General features: G+C 55.4%; 4 protein-coding genes across 4 annotated transcripts; 2 read left to right on the top strand and 2 right to left on the bottom strand.

Annotated features, from left to right (window-relative positions):
• The first annotated feature begins 257 nt into the window (after positions 1–257).
• Positions 258–3,805, top strand: HER10_EVM0006174 (LisH protein). Its single transcript, XM_035483004.1, has 3 exons — positions 258–2,505; positions 2,560–3,003; positions 3,056–3,805. Exons 1-3 carry the CDS (start codon positions 1,369–1,371, stop codon positions 3,080–3,082), a joined length of 1,608 nt encoding a protein of 535 aa, XP_035329433.1. The 5' UTR covers positions 258–1,368; the 3' UTR covers positions 3,083–3,805.
• Positions 3,806–4,075: 270 nt separating this feature from the next.
• HER10_EVM0004640 (uncharacterized protein) lies at positions 4,076–5,672 on the top strand. The gene is made up of 2 exons (XM_035474276.1): positions 4,076–5,022; positions 5,119–5,672. The coding sequence occupies exons 1-2, from the start codon at positions 4,567–4,569 to the stop codon at positions 5,284–5,286; spliced, it is 624 nt and encodes a 207-aa protein (XP_035329238.1). The 5' UTR covers positions 4,076–4,566; the 3' UTR covers positions 5,287–5,672.
• A 55-nt stretch (positions 5,673–5,727) lies between these two features.
• On the bottom strand, positions 5,728–10,459 carry HER10_EVM0003763 (disintegrin). The gene is made up of 2 exons (XM_035473427.1): positions 8,574–10,459; positions 5,728–8,518 (listed from the first exon to the last, which is right to left on the bottom strand). Exons 1-2 carry the CDS (start codon positions 8,638–8,640, stop codon positions 6,135–6,137), a joined length of 2,451 nt encoding a protein of 816 aa, XP_035329131.1. The 5' UTR covers positions 8,641–10,459; the 3' UTR covers positions 5,728–6,134.
• Positions 10,460–14,203: 3,744 nt separating this feature from the next.
• On the bottom strand, positions 14,204–18,056 carry HER10_EVM0006617 (acetate-CoA ligase). The gene is made up of 7 exons (XM_035476198.1): positions 17,233–18,056; positions 16,982–17,005; positions 16,677–16,703; positions 15,431–16,593; positions 15,117–15,377; positions 14,658–15,062; positions 14,204–14,604 (listed from the first exon to the last, which is right to left on the bottom strand). Exons 1-7 carry the CDS (start codon positions 17,297–17,299, stop codon positions 14,539–14,541), a joined length of 2,013 nt encoding a protein of 670 aa, XP_035329501.1. The 5' UTR covers positions 17,300–18,056; the 3' UTR covers positions 14,204–14,538.
• Positions 18,057–19,380: the final 1,324 nt, after the last annotated feature.

Raw genomic sequence — 19,380 nt, 5'->3', positions numbered from 1 at the left:
ACGCCGCGACGCCGCGACGCAGAGAGCGAGGAAAAGCGTATCGTGCTCATCCCGTCATGCTGCCCCAGTCACAAGTCCCAGATCATAGATGTACTCCGTACGGAGTACCTTGGTCGCAATCGCAAAGTGCCAGGCCAGCCCAGTCAGGTCTCTCTCTCTCACTCTTCTCTGCCTCTTGAATCTTGCCCAGGTGTCTCTCCTCTTCCTCGTCTTCGATCCATTCCATCCATCCTCCTCTTTGCTGCAGTGCTGCCCCGGTCAGTCATAGGCAGTCCCCTACCTTAGTCGCTAGTCCAGTCAGTGCCCGCCATTGAATCCAACTGGGCTGCTGGCGCTAGCGCCACGCCTCACGCCTGGTCTCGCCTAAACAAGGTACGTAGGCTACGTACCGCCAGATTCAGATTCGCCCATCCTTCCATTTCATCCACTCTTGCGGGCTTCCTCAATCTTCAATCTTTCCTCATCTTGAATCGACGACTGCAAAAAATCGCTTCCCCCTCGACCGACGACGCCAGCAAAACGCGCCCACGAAGGCTCTCATCGAGTCCCCCGTCGAAGTCTCTTAAAGAATCCCTTTTCAATCACGCCGCCCACAGCGGCGCCGAGCGGCATGGTCACCAAAGAGTACCTCGACTCGGACAGAGTCAACTTTCTCGTCTGGAGGTGAGTTCACCCTTTTTGCGTCTCACCCACTCCCGCCCGCCGCACCTCCACGCACAATCGCGCCTCACTCATCTCACGCCCTCTGCCTTTGCCCTCTCATGAAATGCCTCTCGACGGCCGGCCACGCGCCCTCATGCTATCGCTGACATGCTGACTTTGACTCTCCTCTCAGGTATCTCTTGGAAGGCAGTACGTGACAACCAACCGTCTGGGTACAGCCAGCGACAGCTGGTGGTGGGCCACGGGCTTTTTTTTCTGACGATTGCAGACTACCGAGAAACCGCAGCCAAATTCCAGAAAGAATGGCACATTCAGCAACCTCATCGCCATTTTGACTTCGCAAATCACGTCAAGAGCCACGCTTTGGTGTCCGTCATCAACAAAGGCCTCTGCTACCATGCCCTCGAGCGAGAGCATGCGAAGAAATTGGTAAGGCATTGTGCTCCACTCGGCTGTCCTTCCCCCTTCCCTTCCGCGTCATGAACAACCGGTGCACCCCGAGTCGGCGGCGAGACGGACGGGTGGGTGTGTGGGAAATGTGCGAACTCTGGCAAACTAACGTTTTCTCTGCGCGTGCAGGTGCCTTCAGATGCTGCGGCTGCGGCCGAAGCACTGCAGGTGGGGTTGTTTGGGCCATTGATCGCTCAACCGCCTCAAAAGATTGAGGAGGATGAGGACGCAGATGGCGAGGTGGACGACACAGAGATGGAGGTCGAAAACACTCGGAAACGCCAATTTGACAGCCGGCCACAACAGCAGCACATGGTGAATGGCGGCTCACCCAGCAAGCGGCCCAGGCTTAGCAATGGGTATGAGAGCACGAACGGGGCGGATGCAGCCACGGACCCCATGGAGCTAGACAGCCACGGCGACAACAACCACGCCTATCCGTCGCCTCTTGAAGGCGAGCAAGCTCCGACGCCCACCCCGAGAACAGATGGCCCCGAGCAGGGCACGCAAGTCGACAAAGTCGAGGAATTGGCCACAGAGACGACATTTCTGCGATTAATGCCCGATGACAGCAACTCCAGCGCCAATGCCACCAACAACGCTCGCGACGGCGGCGCCCCGACGACTTTGACTACCACTGCTGCAAGCGCAGGCGGCCCCGGAGCTTCGCCCTCGCCAGCCAACGGTGAAAACGCACCCATCCTGTTGCGCTGCGAGTGGAACCCAAAGGACCCATCAATCTTGGCGGCTGCTGGAACCGATGCGCTAGCCCGAATTTGGACCATCTCACGTTCAAGCACAATGACGCCCACTCCAGCTCCCGAACCCGACGGTCACGTGCATGGTGTACATCGGCCGTTTCATAGTCTCATCGACGACGAGACTCCCAAGACAGCCACAGTCGGTCAACTTGCTTGGAATAGTGGGGGAACGGCCATTGCCATCGCCATCGAACATGGCGACAGGGCATCGGTTCACATCTGGGCAAAGGACGGTTCTCATGTTGACAAGTTCGACGTCTCAGACCCTCCCGTGATCAAGCTCCGTTGGAGCCCGAGCGATGCAGCCCTTCTCGCCATTGCGCCCGATAACAGCAACGCAAATGGACCCGGCGGCGCTCTGGTCACTGTCTATCATTCGCTGACGTCCAACACATTGTCCTATTTCCTGCCAAATCACGACTTGCTCAGCTGGCCACTGGATGCTGCGTGGACCAGCGAAACAGAGTTCCTCCTCACCGGCGGAGATGTCATGCTGTCACTAAAGTGCACGGAGACGGCCATCGTGCCGAACAAGAAGTTGGAGAGCCGAGAGGACGACACATTTACTCAGGTTGTCTATGACCGGCGATCAAAACTTTCTGCTACCGCGAGCGACAAGGGCATCCTGGATGTAAGTGTCCCGAAACGCCTGTGCCATGAAAGTTCAGCTGACTCAACCTTGTAGCTTTGGGACGAAGATGGTCACCGCCGGTCAATAACGGCCCACTCTGGGGCGATCACGGCGGTACAGTGGCAGCCTCTCCCGGACGATGCCGTCGTGCCGGAAGACGAACGATTGATCGCATCTGGAGGCGACGATTGCGCCATTATCATCTCCAACGCCAAGGACCCTGAGCCTGGAAAACCAAAGTCCATTCTGACCATGGAATCGCCCATTGTATCGATTGCGTTCACACCAGATGGCGCATTCATCGCCGGAGCCACGGCCGGTCGCATTCTGATCTGGAAGGTTGGCGAGCAGCACACGATGCCAAGAGCGAGCTGGAGCAGATCGCCACATCCCGGATGGCTCAGTCCCAAGGCGAGCTCGGAGCCGGAGGACGAGGATGAGCACTGTCTGTGCTGGGATGCCGACGGACAACGGCTCGCCTATGGAGCTAACAGCAGAGTAAGTCATATCTCAAGACCTCATGGTGCGACCTGATTCTAATTCTGCGCAGCTGGCTGTTATCAACTTCCGTCGGTAGACGAAACAGAGATTCCGTGCCCTCTGGCACACGTTTAAAGTCGTTCAAAGCATTCCAATGGAGTGTTAGACGTTATAGAGACTCGGTACTCCAACACCAAACCGCCGAGACCTTTCGAGAAAGGGGAAACCATTTCCACTCTCCAAGAGTCTCAACCAGACGATTCTTTGTCGTGCATTTACCACTTTCGAATTTTTGCAGTTATCCGGCGTCGCGGCGGTGTTGTTTATCGATGATTTCAGACAGGTCCCCAACAAACGGGGTTGGGGCGGGGAACCGGCTGCCTTCTTGCATACGCATACCTTCCATCTCACATTACAACTGAAGCTTCTGGAAAGGACGACTGGCGTCTGCGTTGGGTTAGATGTCACCGTGGTAGATGATTCGGTCCCTTTCCCCCCTCTGGTTGACTGATTGTTCCCCTACGTACTCGTGTCCTGCCAGCGGAGGGAGGGTACTTACTTTGACACTTGAGGGCTCAACACGTTGTACACTACGCCTGTATATACCAAACGATATGGAAAAAGGAAACTATGACACTTGACTTCACGCTGGTTTGATTTGTGTGTAATTCTTTGACGATGTCGTGAAGGACTCTATAGAATACCATTGTGGTTCTAGACATATCGCGAGGTGATGAAGAGCGACAGCCTTTGGTGAGAAGGAGTTCTACGTCGGAAATTCTATGTCACCATCATTATAGCTTCTAATGCAAAATGTAACGTATGCGATGTGGCTCCAAAAATTGCTAGCAGTAAAAGAAAACATTACCTACCTTAGATCACCGGCGGCTTGGTTAGACGTGACACAAATGGCAACCGGCGCCCCGCATCGGATCCGGACGGACGACGGAGAAGAGGGGGAGGGGAAAGTACACAGCAGAAAGGGAAAGAGAAACCCCAGCCACACTTTCGCCAGCGCCTCTCCTCCAATGTCGTGCCCCGCACGTGTGATTTCCAACGACGACGTCCCCTCCATTTTTCATCCGTGCGCCGCGTCCGTTACCCTTCCTCTGATTGCAAAAGAAGGTGCGGAGTATCAATTCTATTGTCTTCCCGCCCTCGACGACGATCGAAGAACGCATTGTTTCTTTTTCGAACTTCTTCCCGTGGTGGACTCGACGATCGCGACTGGTCGAGGGGGTGTGTGCTTTATTGTCTCACTGAGATCCGGACGTGGTTTTTAGCTCGCGATATCTCGACACTGCTGGACGAGTTTATCCTTTTTTGACGACCGGGTTAACGAGCGAGGCGACTGCGTGTTGAGTGAGGTGAACGTAACGGCGCCAGGCAGGATCGACCCTCATACCTAAACGTGCCTAATCGACCTGGCAGCTGAGAGCTCTCACCAACCGACCATTGCGACCTCTCATCTCTCTCACCTCCCACTCACCCACGTACAACACGCTAAACCACAACCCATCAACCACTCTTACAACATACACATCACACACTTACACCATACACACATCACACGCAGGAAAAATGTCAGCGCCATACTACACCCCCCAACGACCCTACTTCCCCCCCTCAAACCACCCCTCCGCATCCTCCTCCACCTCCACAACACGCGCCGGCGGTAGCGGCAGCGGCGCATCAGGGGCAACAGGAGCACCCTCCTTCACACCCGCCATGCGCGACCGCCAAGCGCGCGGGAAAGACCCCTACTCGCCGCACGATAGCCCCTCGGACTCGGATCTCGAGTTTGAAGGCGGGGCCGGGGGTTCGCCTTCGAGGGGCGGCGGCGGGGTGGGTAGGTTGGGACACCTCGGTCCCGGGGCCGGACATCACGGCGGCGGCGGTGGTGGGATGTTAGCTGGGGGAGGAGGAGGAGGGGTTGGAGATGGTGATTCGCATGAGGTTAGGAGAAGGAAGCTCTGGGCTGTTGCTGTGCTTGAGGATCCGGAGAAGTTGGCCATGTATGCGTGTAGTCGCGGAGACGTGAGTACCGTTCCCCCTTTTCTCCTCTTTTTTTTCTCTTTCGACCCGTCTTTCTCATTCCGTGTATGTCGCGCACCAGACTGACATTCTTCGCAGAGCATCCCCGGCACCCGCCTCCACTTCACACGCATGCTCTGCGGTTTCGACGAGGAGCCGATGCACCAGCAGCAGTCGGACCACCGCAAGGCGTCGGCGTCGTCGTCTTCGGCGCGGCGGGATCCGAGGCGGCGGAGCGCTGGAGGGGACCGGATGGGTCGTCATTGAATCGGGCCAACAAGGCACTTTTTACCCTTTGACGGGCTCTTTTCTTTGACGGCCTCTTATTTGATGACTCTTTTTAACGCGGGTTGCGGGATTACGGAGTTGGGACTTTTGATCATGAAATTTTTGGGGGATGGTATAGATCTTCTTGGGAGGATTGGTATTCTTTACGGGAAAGCAGCCTGCTCTAGCCCTTCCTTGGCGTTTCACTCGTGGACGGTCTTGACGTGACCAGGGGGGGAGGGGAGACATCCCTCGGCTGTAGTGGACGAGGTCGGCCTTAAATCGAGGCACACGAGGAAGAAGAGAAATACGGCGTAATGGAGTCACGGAATCACCACCCTGTCCTGCATCCCCAATTACACACTCTCTCGAGTAAGATAACCAGCAATCCTTTCATGATGACGAAGGCGCCTGTCAAAGAGATCTCAATATGTGAAAAAGGGATTGTATGTCGGTCTCCCGCTGGTATCCGCACCGGATCAGCCAGCTGACCTTGAAGAAGCTATGTAATTCTCTCTCTCTCCCCTCTGCCGTTCTCTAGGTAAGCTACGGTCAGGCCAGGTTTATCCCTACGAGTAGGTATACAACCCCAGACCCCTCTCTGGTCATCATAATTACACGAAATGGCAATCCCGTCTAGAAGAACAGGTTTGCCGTGGTTCCAATGTGCAATCGTCGAAGATCCCCCCAGATGGAATTTTGAATCCAAAATGGGGGCAGTAATAATAGTAAATGAAAATAAGGGAAAAGCACCGCCAACGCCGAGTAATGCAATGGTCTAGAGTAATATCCAACTTGTCCCGTCCTGTCTCTTTCCCTCCTTGAGCTGTTCCAGGTTCATCGCCTTTTTAAGCGTACCTGGCGCTCTGAGTCCTGTTCATCTCCCAGCCCCCATTCTGATAGGGGTCACCGCCATGATAAGGCGGAGGCGCGCCGGGCCGCGTAGCAGCCGGCGGCGGCGGAGGGATGTTGGGATTACTCCATGCGCCCCCGTAGCTGTTCCACCCGCCATTGTGCGCCATCGCCGGCACGGGCACGGGTTTGAGGCGCTTGGCCCTCTGCCGGCTCCTGCTCCGCCGGCACGCGCCGCAGATGCAGCTAAACAATACAATGAGGACCAGGAGGCCGACGACAATGACGACGGGGATGAAGATGCCCTTGTTGTTCTGGATCCAGTCCATGATCTCGGTGCCGGCGTTGGCGCCCTGGCAGACGCCGTTGGAGCACTTGCCGCCGCCCGTGCACGACGTGCCGTCGAGGAAGTTTTGGTTCATCGTCACGCAGGCGCCGTTGCCGATGCTGGGGACGTTGCAGGAGATCATGCAGTCTGAGCTGCCGCTGTTACACGAGGTCACCGAGGTGGAGTTGGTGCGCGATCCCCAGGCGGTCTTGCACTGCTGGTCGCGAGAGGTGCACTGTCCAGAGGCGCAGGTGAGGCCCTCGCCAGAGTTACCGCAGGAATCACCATCGGCCTTGTGCTCGTCGCTGGGACACGTTGATGATGAGCCGCTGCAGGTCTCCTGAGGGTCGCAGGAACCGGTGCTCGTTCTGCACACGGTACCATTGGAAGCGAACTGGCACTGGCCGTTGCAACAGTCCTCGTTGGCGGGGTCGCAGACTGATCCGGTGGTGAACTTGCACGTCGTGGGGTTGCAGCACCTGTTGCTGCCGCAGCCAGAGGTTCCACCGCAGTCGCAGTCCTCGCCAGACTCAACAATGCCGTTACCACATTGGCTTCCGGTGATGGTATTGACATTTCGGTTGTTCGTCAAGCAAGACGACTTGACCTGGTTACGGAGAAGACCGGAGCAAATGTTACCGATACTGCAAGGAGAGAATGCTCTGATACCAGTGCCGGTCGACGGGTTCATAATGTAGGAACCACCCGCATTACAGGTGCTGGAGCTCAGGGGACAGCACCGCTGCATATCAGAATCGCCATTGCTGCAAGTGTCGGAAGTGCAGTCGTGTACGGCACCAAAGGTATGGCCGACCTCGTGAGCGATAACCTGCCACTCACTTGGCGTCTGGATCACGACGTTGGCCGACGCAACCGTCTCATTGTTACTGCCGCTGCCTGATGTCTGGGCTCCATCGGTGCAGGCCTGTCCCAACCACGCCAGACCAACAGCGGAATCGGTGCCGCAGGTACTCAGGAGCGTCCAGAAGGCGTTGTCATCGTTGGACTTACCACGCCACGCCGAGAAGAGATTCAGACGATCAGTGATGGTGACGCTGTTACTGCATGCGACGTTCCACGGGGCGGTCGAGCTGGCCTGTCCAGGGCAGTTGGCGTCGCTGATTGTGAGATTCTGAATTCCGAGTGAGATGTTGAATGTGCTCTCATACACTTCGGAAGCGGCGTTGATCACGTCGATGATGTTCTGCCTAACAGCCTGCGTTGAGTTGAAGGCGGCGGTGTAAGTGCAGTCCGTGGCAACGCCGAGGAGGGCGATCTTGCGCGTCGTCGGGCATCCGTTGGTTTGTCCGATGGTGGAGACGAGGTTGACACCTGCGCCGTTGTTACCGGTGCTGCCGTCAATCTGCCTGCCGAAGATGTTGCGTCCGAAGAGAGAGTTTGATGGCACGGACTGCAGGGGTTCGGTATCCCGCGCGTCAAAGATCTTGTAGTCGGTGTTGAAGTCCAAGCTGTCCGAGTTGCATGAAGACCGGCCGAAAATTTCCCGCTTCTTCTTCAGATCCTCACGGTCGGTCCAGTATTCGATAATATCCGAGTCCCTCCAGACCACCATGTACTCGTCGGGGTTCCGGCCCTTGCCCGGAGCGTCGGGGTCCTCGCGGTGCTTGCGCGCATGGTAGTTGGTTCCGGTCTGGATTCGGTGGTGGTCGTCGTCGATGCGGAAAGCGCCCTCGAAAATGGGTTCCGCGCCGTCTCGGTGTACCGTGATTCGAGCCCATCCAGCGTGCCTCCAGTCGTTGGGGCTTCCCTCGTGGCGTACGAATGCCTTTCCCCTGAATACCCGGTGCTCTAACCTGTCGACAGTTTCTGTGGTGTGGATCTTGCCGTCGTGGCCCATGTAATTCACTTGGAGGTTGTTGTGGAGAATGTCATCGTTCGGTTCTAGCGCAAGGCGTATTTCCTGTCGCTTGTCGTGTATAGAGAAAGTGAGATCGAAGTGCGAAAGGGCGTGGCAATGTTGTGAAGGGGAGTGGAAGACCGCATCTTCGAGGATGGTGACATAACTCAGCGGGTTGCGCTGTGTCGAGTGTGCTATTCGCCGTCGTCAATACGCCTCGCAGTACACCATCGCTTTCCTACTACATACCATAAACACTCTGAGGAAGAGCCGCGAGGCCGGCAAAGGCGGCAGCTATGGTCCTGAAGGAAACCATGGTTTGTGGTGGTGTCCCCGCAAACGGGGTGAGGCTCAGAGAGGCCTCTCGGTTGTGGTGTTGCGTAAGCCTCTCAAATAGGGGAGATTGAGAGTGAGGAAGAGGGTCGGTTTGCGATCGTCTTAAACCACTGTTGTGCCCACGTCGCACCGCGTCGTCCCGGGTGGTTTCCAAAAAAGAGCAAATACACACGAGAAGACGATGGGGTGACGAACGAAAAAGGTAACCAGACAGACAGCAAAGTAATAAAACAAGAATGAACGAATGGAGAGTGGTGGACGGGGAAAAGAAGGTGGAAAGTCCGGGTGCTGGCGGCCGTTCGACGAGTGACGGAAGAGGAGAGAGCGCCAATGCTCAGGAACTTGCGGATGTGGGATTCCTCGGGGGGCGTGTGGCACACTGCAGAGTGAGAGTGAGAGTGAGAGTCCACTACAAAGTGCCAAAGAGTGTGTGCGAGTGTGAGATGAACGGTGGATTGCGCAACACGATCTCTTGGTACGGGGGCGTGGACCAACTGTATTGGAGCTCGGGAGGTGCTGTGGATTCCAGAGGCGGGCTGGGCGACGTCTTGGTAACTCTTGGCCTAGTGCTACTCGGCGTCGCGGCAGTGGCAACGCCAATGTCCAAGTATCCTCGTGGGGGCTGGGACAATGCAAGCTGTGCAAAGTACCCGTAGCGTCCGTAGCGTCCCTGGCAACCAACCCGGTTTTTGTGTCTGTATGTACGGAGTGGACGTACTTCGTACAGTGGTCTCTCTTGGTTTGTCGTGTTGAGTACGATGCAAGACAGAAAGAATGGAAATAAACGACAGTCCCAAAAGGGGCGGTTGGGTCGGGTGAGTGAGAATCAAGGTTGCGGGATGGGTTCTATTGTGGCTCTGCACACTCTTTTCTCTCCCCTCTAGACTCCTGACTGGCTGGTGGTGTACCCTTCTCCAGGACCGGGGGAGGAGGAGAAGAAGAAGTCTACTGCGCAGGTACTGTACGTAGTACGCAGTGGAAGGATGTCAGGATGGAGAATGGTTCGGATTTTGTGTCCCTGTTTCACTGTTAGTTGCTGACAACCTTTTGGCAACGGAAGCCGCAAATGCCAATTAATTCTGCGACCCGGTCGATCCCCCATCGACCCCGAGCCCATGGACGCCAACACGGGCGCTACGCTGGACGCTGCGCTTGCTCGCTCGCTCGCTCTCGTGATCCATCCCAGGCACTTGGGCTAGCTTGTCACTGACACCAACACCCCGAATAGGAATTAAACGAGAGCAAAATGGGCCTCGAAAGAAAAGAAGAAGAAAGGCCGAAGAACCCGCCGTCCGTAGCCTGACTCCGGTCCAGCCAAAGAAAAAAACACCACTGATGCAGAAGCCGGCATCGGGGCTTCTGTGTACTTCGTAATGTTTGCGCTATAGTTCATCTCATGGCGCTGACCGACATATGCACGCAATGATTCAGGCTCATGCAAGAATAGGAAGACTGCAAGAAGAAAAAAACTTCATTCCAACATACCTCTTTGATGCCGACACCAAGTGGGATGCGGGTGCGTGCGTTGCGTTGCGTTCGTAGGCTGTAGCGAGAGGGGAATCCCGGCGTTGAAAGCCAAGATGCTCCTTTCCCGGGGATCTGACACTGTCCTCGTCTGAGCTGAGGCACGAGGAGACCTGGGAGGGCCGTTGGAGTCCAAGTCCCGCGAATACCTGCTCCAACTCCCGTGAATGCAGAGGGGGCGATGGCCTATCAAGGCAATGGAGCCGATGAATGGAGGGGGGAAGGACTGGACGTGATGGGATGAGATGGCAGCCCTGGGAAAGATGTATCGGGCTGAGCAATTGGCAGCGTGTCAGCGGTTTCTCTGAGGATTCTCCTGCACTCCTGCACATGCACGTTCAATGAATGGTGGTGTGTTGAGTTTTCCCTTTCCCTTGACAGAGGGGGATCCCTACTTTACACAGAACTGTGTACGGATAATCGTGGGCTATTCTTAGCCGTGCTGTTATAGACAGAATACGTACCTTTTCCCGACTTTGGTGGTGGTTTTTCCCTTCCAGATTCCCCAAAGGCCCAAACCCTTGGCTCCAAGTTGCGACCTTTTTCCCGTTGTGTGTTTCAGACCCCAATGGAATGGCACGCTGGGCCAGGTAGACTGCAAAATAGGGCGCTTTCTCGGCCAATGGCAACTGCCTCACCCTTGGGAAAGGGTTTCGTCGAGAAATGATGCTGGCAATAGCAACCCGAGTGAGGGGGTTCTTCAAGCCTTTTTTCAAGTTTGACGTTTTGACGGGGAGCTTTAGAGAAATGTCGAGATCTCTATTGCGTATAGCCTCAAGGACAAAATGTACAACCTGGTGTGATCCGTTCAGTAGTGCATGCACCTACGATGATTTAAGTATTTTTTATTTTTTTTCTGATTCTTCCCAAAATCTTGGAATGTTCCCCGATTCTTTGACGGAATGGAATCTGTGGATCATTCGATTGCGCCGAGATACCACTATCATGCTCATCACTTTTTCTTGGCTTCCTTCTCTGCCACTGTGTACCCACGGTAAACGTTTTCTCGTCTGGATGGACTTTTCCCTCCGCGCGCGCGTCGGATGGGACGCTCTTGGTGCTTGGGTCCTACTGTACTTGCTTGTTGCAAATTCCCATTCACCACCGAAAAAACGAGTAAGCTTATTGAAGCTTACGTCTCCCTCCCCCCCTCTCTATACACTGGGTCCCTAACTTTCGGGAGGCTGAGCAGGGCTTGGCTTAGAGTTCTCTGACGGAGCCAACTCTGTCTCTGGGCCCCGGGGACTGCGTGGTTCGGGACCGCTAAACCTAATTGGTCTTTCTTTTTCCTGATGTCGCTCATCTTTCACTTGGAGGTTTCATTTTGCTGCTTTTTCTTCACAAAGTATCAGCAAGAGAACACTTCTAATACACCTGGGCACGCACCCGAGACAGCTTGGTTCGGTACGAGTTGCCAGGCAGCTCCAATCTCCAGGGTCTCAATCGAAGTAGTATTGGAAGTTACACAATCAGAAGAAACCCCAGAGTTGAATTAAACCTCCCGCGTACAGGGACGGCATGGGAATGGATGACAGAGTCCAGAAACTCAATATTCCCCTCCCCGCTATCGACCGAACCAATCATCCATCCTCGTCTTACACCTTGGCTTTTTCACCAGGGAAAACATCAGACGGCCTAGATTTCTAGAGCAACCATTGGCATCAACACCGCCTTTCCCTAATGTCCATCTCTCTACACAGCCCGCGCTGGTCAGTCAGTCAGTCAGTCAGTCAGTCAGTCAGTCAGTCGAAAGGGTCGGATTTAAGACCCTGATCCTCCGCCGATGCCGTGCAGTACCGCCGCATTCACGCAGCGTGAAAAAACAAAAAACAAGCACATCCAACTACTTACACTAGCACAACTTACATCTCGGCGCCCCCCTCATGAGGATTGCGCGTCAGACCCCATCCTGTGGTGGCTTTGCTGCGCTGCATGCACGAGAAAAAAGCCAAACGAAACAAAACAAGGTGCTTCTCGACCAACCATTTCGTTCGTGTCTGCTGAATAATCGACGACTTTTACCAAAAGTCGGTGGAAATGGACAGTGACCTTTCGCAAGTATCCCAACCGGATCTCTCACCTTACTGCGTACCTTACCTTATCCAAAGAGGCCTCCTCCATGTTATGTTCCTTGTCTTCCGAGAGAATCCAACCCTTTTTTCCCCACACGCATCAGGGTATCAAATTACCTCCGAGCAGTTCACGGCGCCTGAGGCTGCCGGATCTCTGGATGCCAAGTCCACGGGACATCTTCGTTTGCCAAGTTGCCAGGACTCCTCAGACGTCTAGCCTTGGTTCTTGGCCCGAACAGGTTGATCGTGGTTGTTGGGTTTCCGTCTCCGTCTGATCGTCATCTGATGCTTTTTTGGACAGTACAATAGAAACCAGGACGATGAGAATGTGACGGAAGCTGCCTTCATCCGGAGTGCTCCATCATAATCCATGACCACCACTTCGTGTTATATGGGTCATAACCGTTCGGACGCTACTTCGTGATATAGGAAAGAGTTGGAATTAAAGCCAGGGTATATCGTGATTTCATGACGACTGCTACTTACACATTTACTCACGTGATCATTGTCTAGTTGGACACCCTTCGTCCACACAGATCGTGGCCTGGCGATGAGTTGTCGGTGATATACAAACTGTGCAAAGCTCACGATCAAGAGGATGTGTAAGATACTCAAATACTTCATCAGTCACGGAACCCAAATTTCGTAAAGCCGGGAACAGAAAACCCAACTCAGAAAGACGATAGCAACACCATCATCGCCTCAGATGGCCCCTCCAGGTCATGCTAGGGATTCCGATTACACTGCCTTCTTCTCACAGTATCCCGTCAGCCACGTGTCTTGCCAAACTGAAGCACCTAGCGGCAGAAGACTAATCGAAAAGACAAGGTTTGCCGTACGGCGGAGTCCCCATCCTCTACTCGGATATAAGAGACACCTCTGATGACATGCCAAGTCCAACCAGTACCGCGTAGACCCTCAGCCAAGAGGCTACGGAATGAGGAAGGATGGACACAGCAAGGTGCCGTCCGCTCCTCGAGAACAATGATGATGACGACGACATCGCTTTGCCTCGCGCAGTTCTCCCCCCCAAAGGTCATCCGTACTCACCATCCACCAACACACCCTCCCCGTCCATTTCCGAATAGAGAGGAGACGAAAAAGGGTAGCCATGCAGCGCGGTGAGGCTATGCTTCCACGGCATTTCCAGACGTTCCCCAAATATTCCGGGGAAGCGCCGACCAAAAAAGGTCCCATCAGATAGAGGCCGAACCACCGATGGTAATCATCATCATCGTCATCCTCCAGCTGCTACTCCTCCTTCGCATTGCGTGAGAGGTCGCAGAAGGGAGACCTTCACCTATCTGCAAGCAGTAATCCGGCCCGGTCTCCATAGAACGGCAGATGCAGAGGCACACCTCACTCCCAAACATACAGATAACTGCACAATTAGCAGAGAACCCGCAAAACGACATCATTCCCGCCCCGCAAGGCCGCGAATGGTGCCGTTCTAGCGTCACGCATCTCCCCGCCGAACCGTGCTCTCCTGGAAATCTACGACTTACCTAGTAGCCTGTCTCCCAAACCTTGACAGGTACGTGGAGAGAAAGAAGGCAATGAACGGACCTCACACTCTCAACCGACGTGGCCCAAATGCCCTGCACTAGCGGCGCCGGAGTCCCAACCGGGGAGTGCGGCGGAGCGCCGAAAGATAAGAAACCGGGAGGCGGGATCCGAGTGTCAGCAAGCTGCAGATACACGGACGGACCTCTCTCTTTACTTTTTCCCCAGGTTCTCCGTTACTGTAGACTGGCCTCCATCATCGATCGGGCCGCAGTCGTGACCGATGGATTCGGCGTTCGAGAGAGCAGCTGAGCCTCGGTGGCAAAAGGGTAGCTTCGTCAACTACGAATCCTGTATCAGCAGGCACAGCCTTCCACGACTCTGATAACATCCTTCAAGCCGACCCGTTGATCGGTGGGAACCATGTCCCTGGTTCCTGGATGAGTTTACCCACTCGTCATCAGGACATCAAGTTAAGTCCGATATCATGCCGGGCCAGCGAGGCATGTTTCACGGCACGCGATGAACAGGCAGTGTATGTTTCCATGTTTTTTTCTTTCTTTTGACATTTGGACTCGAAAATATTTCAAAATACGGTTCGCTATATGGCAAAAAAACAAGAAGCAATAACCCTAGAAAAGCTATTCATGGGGGTTTTCAGGCGGGACGGTACACCAAACCGATCGTTTCGTACCTATATCCATCCTCCTCTGTTCATGTGGTATCACTCACGTCTCTCTTGTCTCCCCTCTCACTCTCCTCACATCGTCGTCCCGAATTTACTTCTTCCTCTTCTCCTCGTGGACAATGTTGATAATCTTTTCAACAATGGAAGGATCCGAAAGCTATTCTGTGCGTTAGCATACAGGCATTCATCAATAGGTGGTTTCAAACTCACAGTCGTAACATCACCAAGCTGATCCTCCTCACCAGCCAAGATCTTGCGGAGAATTCTGCGCATAATCTTGCCGGAGCGGGTCTTGGGGAGATCAGGCACGATGTGAACGGCCTTTGGCGCGGCGAACGGTCCGATGCTCTTGCGAACCTGCATGATGAACTCCTTGCGCAAGGCGTCCGAGGCCTCGTTACCGTCCTTGAGGGCGACGAAGGCGTTGACGGCCTGGCCGGTGAGCTCGTCCGCGACGCCGACGACGGCGGCCTCGGCGATGGAGTGGTGCTCGATGAGCGCGGCCTCGATCTCGGCGGTCGACAGGCGGTGGCCAGAGACGTTGACGACGTCGTCGACGCGGCCGCGGATCCAGTAAAAGCCCTCGTGATCACGACCGGCACCGTCACCGGTGAACTAGGGTCATTGTCAGCCAGTGTACAACATTGTCAAATAGGAGGCGAGACTCACGTAGTAGCCTGGGTAGACGTTCAAGTACGTGTCCATGTAGCGCTTGTGGGCGCCCCAGACGGTGCGGGCCATACTGGGCCATGCCTGCTTGAAGGCCAGCACGCCCTCGACATCGTTGCCGTGAATCTCCTCGCCGGAAACGGGGTCGATGATGGAGGGCTCGATGCCGAAGAAGGGCAACGAGGCACTGCCGGGCTTGGTCGGCGTGACACCGGCCAGGGGAGTGATGACGTTGGAACCGGTCTCGGTTTGCCAGTACGTCTGCAATTATGTTAGTCCTGTTACATCCTCGCGTCAATGCCAGCTTCACTTACGTCTACGATGTGGGCCTCCTCCTTGCCGACAACCTCAAAGTACCACTTCCAGACCTCGGCGGCGATGGGCTCACCGACGGAGCCGAGCACTCTGAGGTGCTTCATGTCGCCCTTGACATGCTGGTCACCAGCACGCTTCAGTAACCGCAGAGCGGTAGGGGCGACGTAGAACTGGGTGACTTGGTGGTTCGCGATGATGTCCCAATATCTCGAGAAGTTGGGGTAGGCGGGCGTGCCCTCGAAGACGACGGTGCTCACACCGAGCAGCAGAGGGGCGTATACGACGTAGGTGTGTCCGGTAATCCAACCGACATCACCACCGCAGAAGTAGCGGTCGCCGTCGTGGATATCAAAGACGTACTTGCCCGTGGCGGCGGCACCAACCAGGTAGCCACCGGTGGTGTGCATAACGCCCTTGGGCTTACCGGTGGAACCGGAGGTGTAGAGGAGGAAAAGGGGGTCCTCGGAGTTGACCCGCTCAGGGGGGAAGTAAGAAGGCCACTTCTCGACCTCTTCGTGCCACCACCAGTCACGGCCCTTTGTCATGGGCACATCGGCGCCGGTGCGCTTGTAGACGAGGACGTGGGACACATCGGGGCACTGCTTCAAGGCGTCGTCGACAATCTTCTTGGTGCCGATCAACTTGCCGCCACGCTTACCCTCGTCAGTGGTGATGACGACCTTTGAGTTGCCGTCAATGACACGATCACGGAGGGAGTCGGCGGAGAAACCGGCGAAGACGACGGAGTGGACGGCGCCGATACGGACGCAAGCGAGGAGGGCAATGATGGCCTCGGGAATCATGGGCAGGTAGATGGCAACGGTGTCTCCCTTGCGCACGCCCATCTGCTTCAGAACCCAGGCGGTGCGTGAGACCTCGCGGAGCAGCTCGCCATAGGTGACATTGCGGCCTTCGCCAGGCTCGTCGGCCTCGTAGATGATGGCAACGCGGTTGGGGTCCTTGAAGGCGTGACGGTCGACGCAGTTGTAGCAGGCGTTGAGCTGACCCTCAACAAACCAAGCGCTATCACCGCCGGCCAGGGAACCGGAGTAGACGGTCTGGAAATCGCTGAACCAAGACAGGAGCTCGCGGGCTTTGGTGCCCCAGAAGGCCTTTGGGTCGGTGATGGATTCCTTGTACAACTTTTGGTAGTCCTCGAGACCTGCAGCAGGGGAGAGGAAGGGGGAGCTCCGGTCAGCCAATGAAGAGGGGAGGAATTGGGGTAAAGAGGGGAAGATGGCTTACTGCTCAAGTGGGGCTTGCTGGGGTGCTCTGCGGGAAGGAGACAGAATTGTTAGCCCAAAATGTCCAATCAGTAGCTCCGAATTGCGCTGCCCCTCCTTCTTTCTCCCATGGGAGGTACAAAGTACTTGATGGGGATCCATAGGGTTGACCACAGTAACCAGTAACCACAACCCCCCTGCAGCCACCATGGGCAATCTCCAGTGCCCCTCACGCGACTTTCGGACGGCAACAGGCCATGGAACTGGGTCTGACTCTTGGGTGTCTGGGTCTGGAATCCAGCTTCTGCAAATCGGCGGCGCACTTACTGTCAAGCATCTTTTGGGGGGGATCTGTTGGGATTCAAAGTTAGCCATGGTGATTCTCCCAACAAGCATGCAAATAAAGCCATTTGGCGGAAGCGAGAGCAGTCAGGTTTGCGTTGCGCTCGCCCAGAGAACCGTGTAAATGCGGTTGAAAGGGTGAGGACGCAGACGCAGACGCTCGGTGCTGTTTGGCGCGAGGGACCAAAAGTAGACCAGAAATGGAGCTAGGAAATTGGGGTTCTGCTCGGGCTTACGGAAGGTATCAACGAGGTGGGCCTCGGCGACCACGGGGGCCTTTTGTGGCTCTGCGGCATCGGTCATTGTGGCGGCGGGGTGGTTTATGTGTGTGTGTGCTGCGTGGGTGCGTTTGTGTGTATTGTGTGCTGTTTATGAAGCGATGCGGGGTACTTTGTGCAGGCTGGTAGAGGTTCTGTCGAGCTTCGAGAGATCCGCTGGCGCTGCTAAGCTGTGAGAAATCGTGCGACAATCGTCCGTCTCTGCCGTCCTCGTCGTAAGAGAAGCAGTCCTGCTCGTGCAGTAATGATGGGAGGTCGCGCGCAAGCTGGGGTCGGAACTGGCGCAACTCTCCACAAGTCGAGCGTCGAGTCGCGTAGTGTCCTAGATAGGCGTTGCTGCAAAGCGGGTAGCGGCAGCAGAGAAAACAAGTCGACGTCCCAATGGGTGGTTCCCTTGAATCCTGTCCTCGTTGTGTTTGCTTTATGCGTATGTAACTGAGAGGGGAGATGTCCCAGAAATGTAGGAGCAATCGGAGTTGGGTTGTGGAAGTGAAGAGAAGAGGAGGAGTAGGAGGAATTGGGAAAGACGAAGAGGATGTGAGTCGTAATTAAGAAGACCAGCTCTCCAGGTGGCCGAGCCGCGAATTGGACGGGGGATGGGATTGCTTTTAATGGACGAATGGGGAATTGGTACTTGGACTGGGAACGTCTGGTAAACGTGGACTCCCACTCCGGGCACGTCGACCGACAACTTGAGCCGGAGGCGCTGTTCGGGACCTGGGACGGTGCACCGCGTCAAGCTGGAGAGCTAAAAGGAAGCTTCCTCGTAACGACACTAGCCACTCACTTACTGCTCGGTACCGTACTCCGTACCTTGCCTTACCTTACACATACATCCCCGTACATACATAGCTTCAGTTGACAGTCACTACAAAAGTCTCACAGTACCAAGTCACTCTCAAACAGCATCTCCGTCAGCCCAAGGTCCCAGATTTGGGCATTGTGCGGCGTGTCAGTGAATACAGCCAGGTCTCCATCTACAAGGAGCCCCACCCACGGTACGGAGCACATTCACGGATCATGGTACGCTGCAGCGCAGGCCGATGATGTTATGGAGAAAAGGGACAAGCCATGCGGAAAGGGAAACTCCTTCAGCCCATCCCTTGGCCTCCATTGGTCATCATTTGCCATGGCACCCCGCAATCCCGTCCGCTTCCTGTAGCCTGTAGGCGGGCTGTGGCTGGTCCATCTCCGTACTCTGTACCGACGTACCGTTACCGCTTGGCCGGGGGTTGAGCTGCGTCTTTCCTTTCCTTTGCCCCGAACCACCTGCGAACCCTCCCCTTCCCTGCAACCCCTCGCGTCTAACCCAGCTCCCAACACCGCGCAGACCTGCATCGGCCAGTCAAAGACGAGACGAATGTACCTTTTGACCTTTCTCCCCAGAGCCCAAGGATGCCAAGCTACCCGTCTCCAAACTCGCCAAAGGAGCCCGCCAGCTCGCCTGCCGTCCGCGCCTGGATGCTCCTGGGCCCGTCGGTTGGTCTTGGTCTGGGGGAGGGGAAGGGTTTCCGCGCTAATGAGAGACAAAAAAGACACAATTGGACCTCGCAGCTGTGCCTTGTAAGTACTATACCAAGTATCCGTAGCTCGTCTGAATGCGACGAACTCTATCCGCCTACCGACCAGATTCTCCCGTCGACCGGCCGAGCAAATTGAACGCCCAATGACCCTGGCCCTGCTCGTGATCCATGGTAGCCTGTTATTGGGATGACGGTGACGACGTCCAGGAGCCTTCTCATAGTCTTGCGCTCATGTGTACAGGTGACGATCCATTCGCTTTCACACCATTTGCGCCAGGGAGCTTGTCTTAAAACGGGGCATCGCGTGTCAATCAGTGTCGGTACTGAAGGTATCTCCTGCCCGTGCTTGTAAATAGCCTGTATAGATACCCTGACCGCCTAAAATCGGCCCTATGATATATATTCATCGATTTACCATCGACCATGTCACTTCATCAAAGCAGGAGATATTGTGAGCCACCGTCTTGGTGGAGCTTTCTTCTTGCACCGTGGCTGTGAGTGTCGACATCTCTCCTGGTCTTCTGTCTCGGTTAGTGGCCTGTCTTTTCGTGTCCTGGCCTGAACTCGCCGAGAATGCGCCAGT

The sequence above is a fragment of the Colletotrichum scovillei genome (assembly GCF_011075155.1).
Source record: "Colletotrichum scovillei strain TJNH1 chromosome Unknown Contig00009, whole genome shotgun sequence".
Classification (NCBI taxonomy): Eukaryota; Fungi; Ascomycota; class Sordariomycetes; order Glomerellales; family Glomerellaceae; genus Colletotrichum; species Colletotrichum scovillei.
This window is presented reverse-complemented; position numbering and strand designations above follow the sequence as displayed.

Coding starts and splice junctions, on each gene's coding strand:
- HER10_EVM0006174 (XM_035483004.1), top strand. CDS start 1,369: ATGGAGGTCGAAAACACTCGGAAACGCCAATTTGACAGCCGGCCACAA. Junction 2,506..2,559: donor GCGACAAGGGCATCCTGGAT/GTAAGTGTCCCG, acceptor TCAACCTTGTAG/CTTTGGGACGAAGATGGTCA. Junction 3,004..3,055: donor CCTATGGAGCTAACAGCAGA/GTAAGTCATATC, acceptor AATTCTGCGCAG/CTGGCTGTTATCAACTTCCG.
- HER10_EVM0004640 (XM_035474276.1), top strand. CDS start 4,567: ATGTCAGCGCCATACTACACCCCCCAACGACCCTACTTCCCCCCCTCA. Junction 5,023..5,118: donor ATGCGTGTAGTCGCGGAGAC/GTGAGTACCGTT, acceptor CATTCTTCGCAG/AGCATCCCCGGCACCCGCCT.
- HER10_EVM0003763 (XM_035473427.1), bottom strand. CDS start 8,640: ATGGTTTCCTTCAGGACCATAGCTGCCGCCTTTGCCGGCCTCGCGGCT. Junction 8,519..8,573: donor TCTTCCTCAGAGTGTTTATG/GTATGTAGTAGG, acceptor GACGGCGAATAG/CACACTCGACACAGCGCAAC.
- HER10_EVM0006617 (XM_035476198.1), bottom strand. CDS start 17,299: ATGACCGATGCCGCAGAGCCACAAAAGGCCCCCGTGGTCGCCGAGGCC. Junction 16,704..16,981: donor CCCCCAAAAGATGCTTGACA/GTAAGTGCGCCG, acceptor TCCTTCCCGCAG/AGCACCCCAGCAAGCCCCAC. Junction 14,605..14,657: donor AGCTTGGTGATGTTACGACT/GTGAGTTTGAAA, acceptor CGCACAGAATAG/CTTTCGGATCCTTCCATTGT.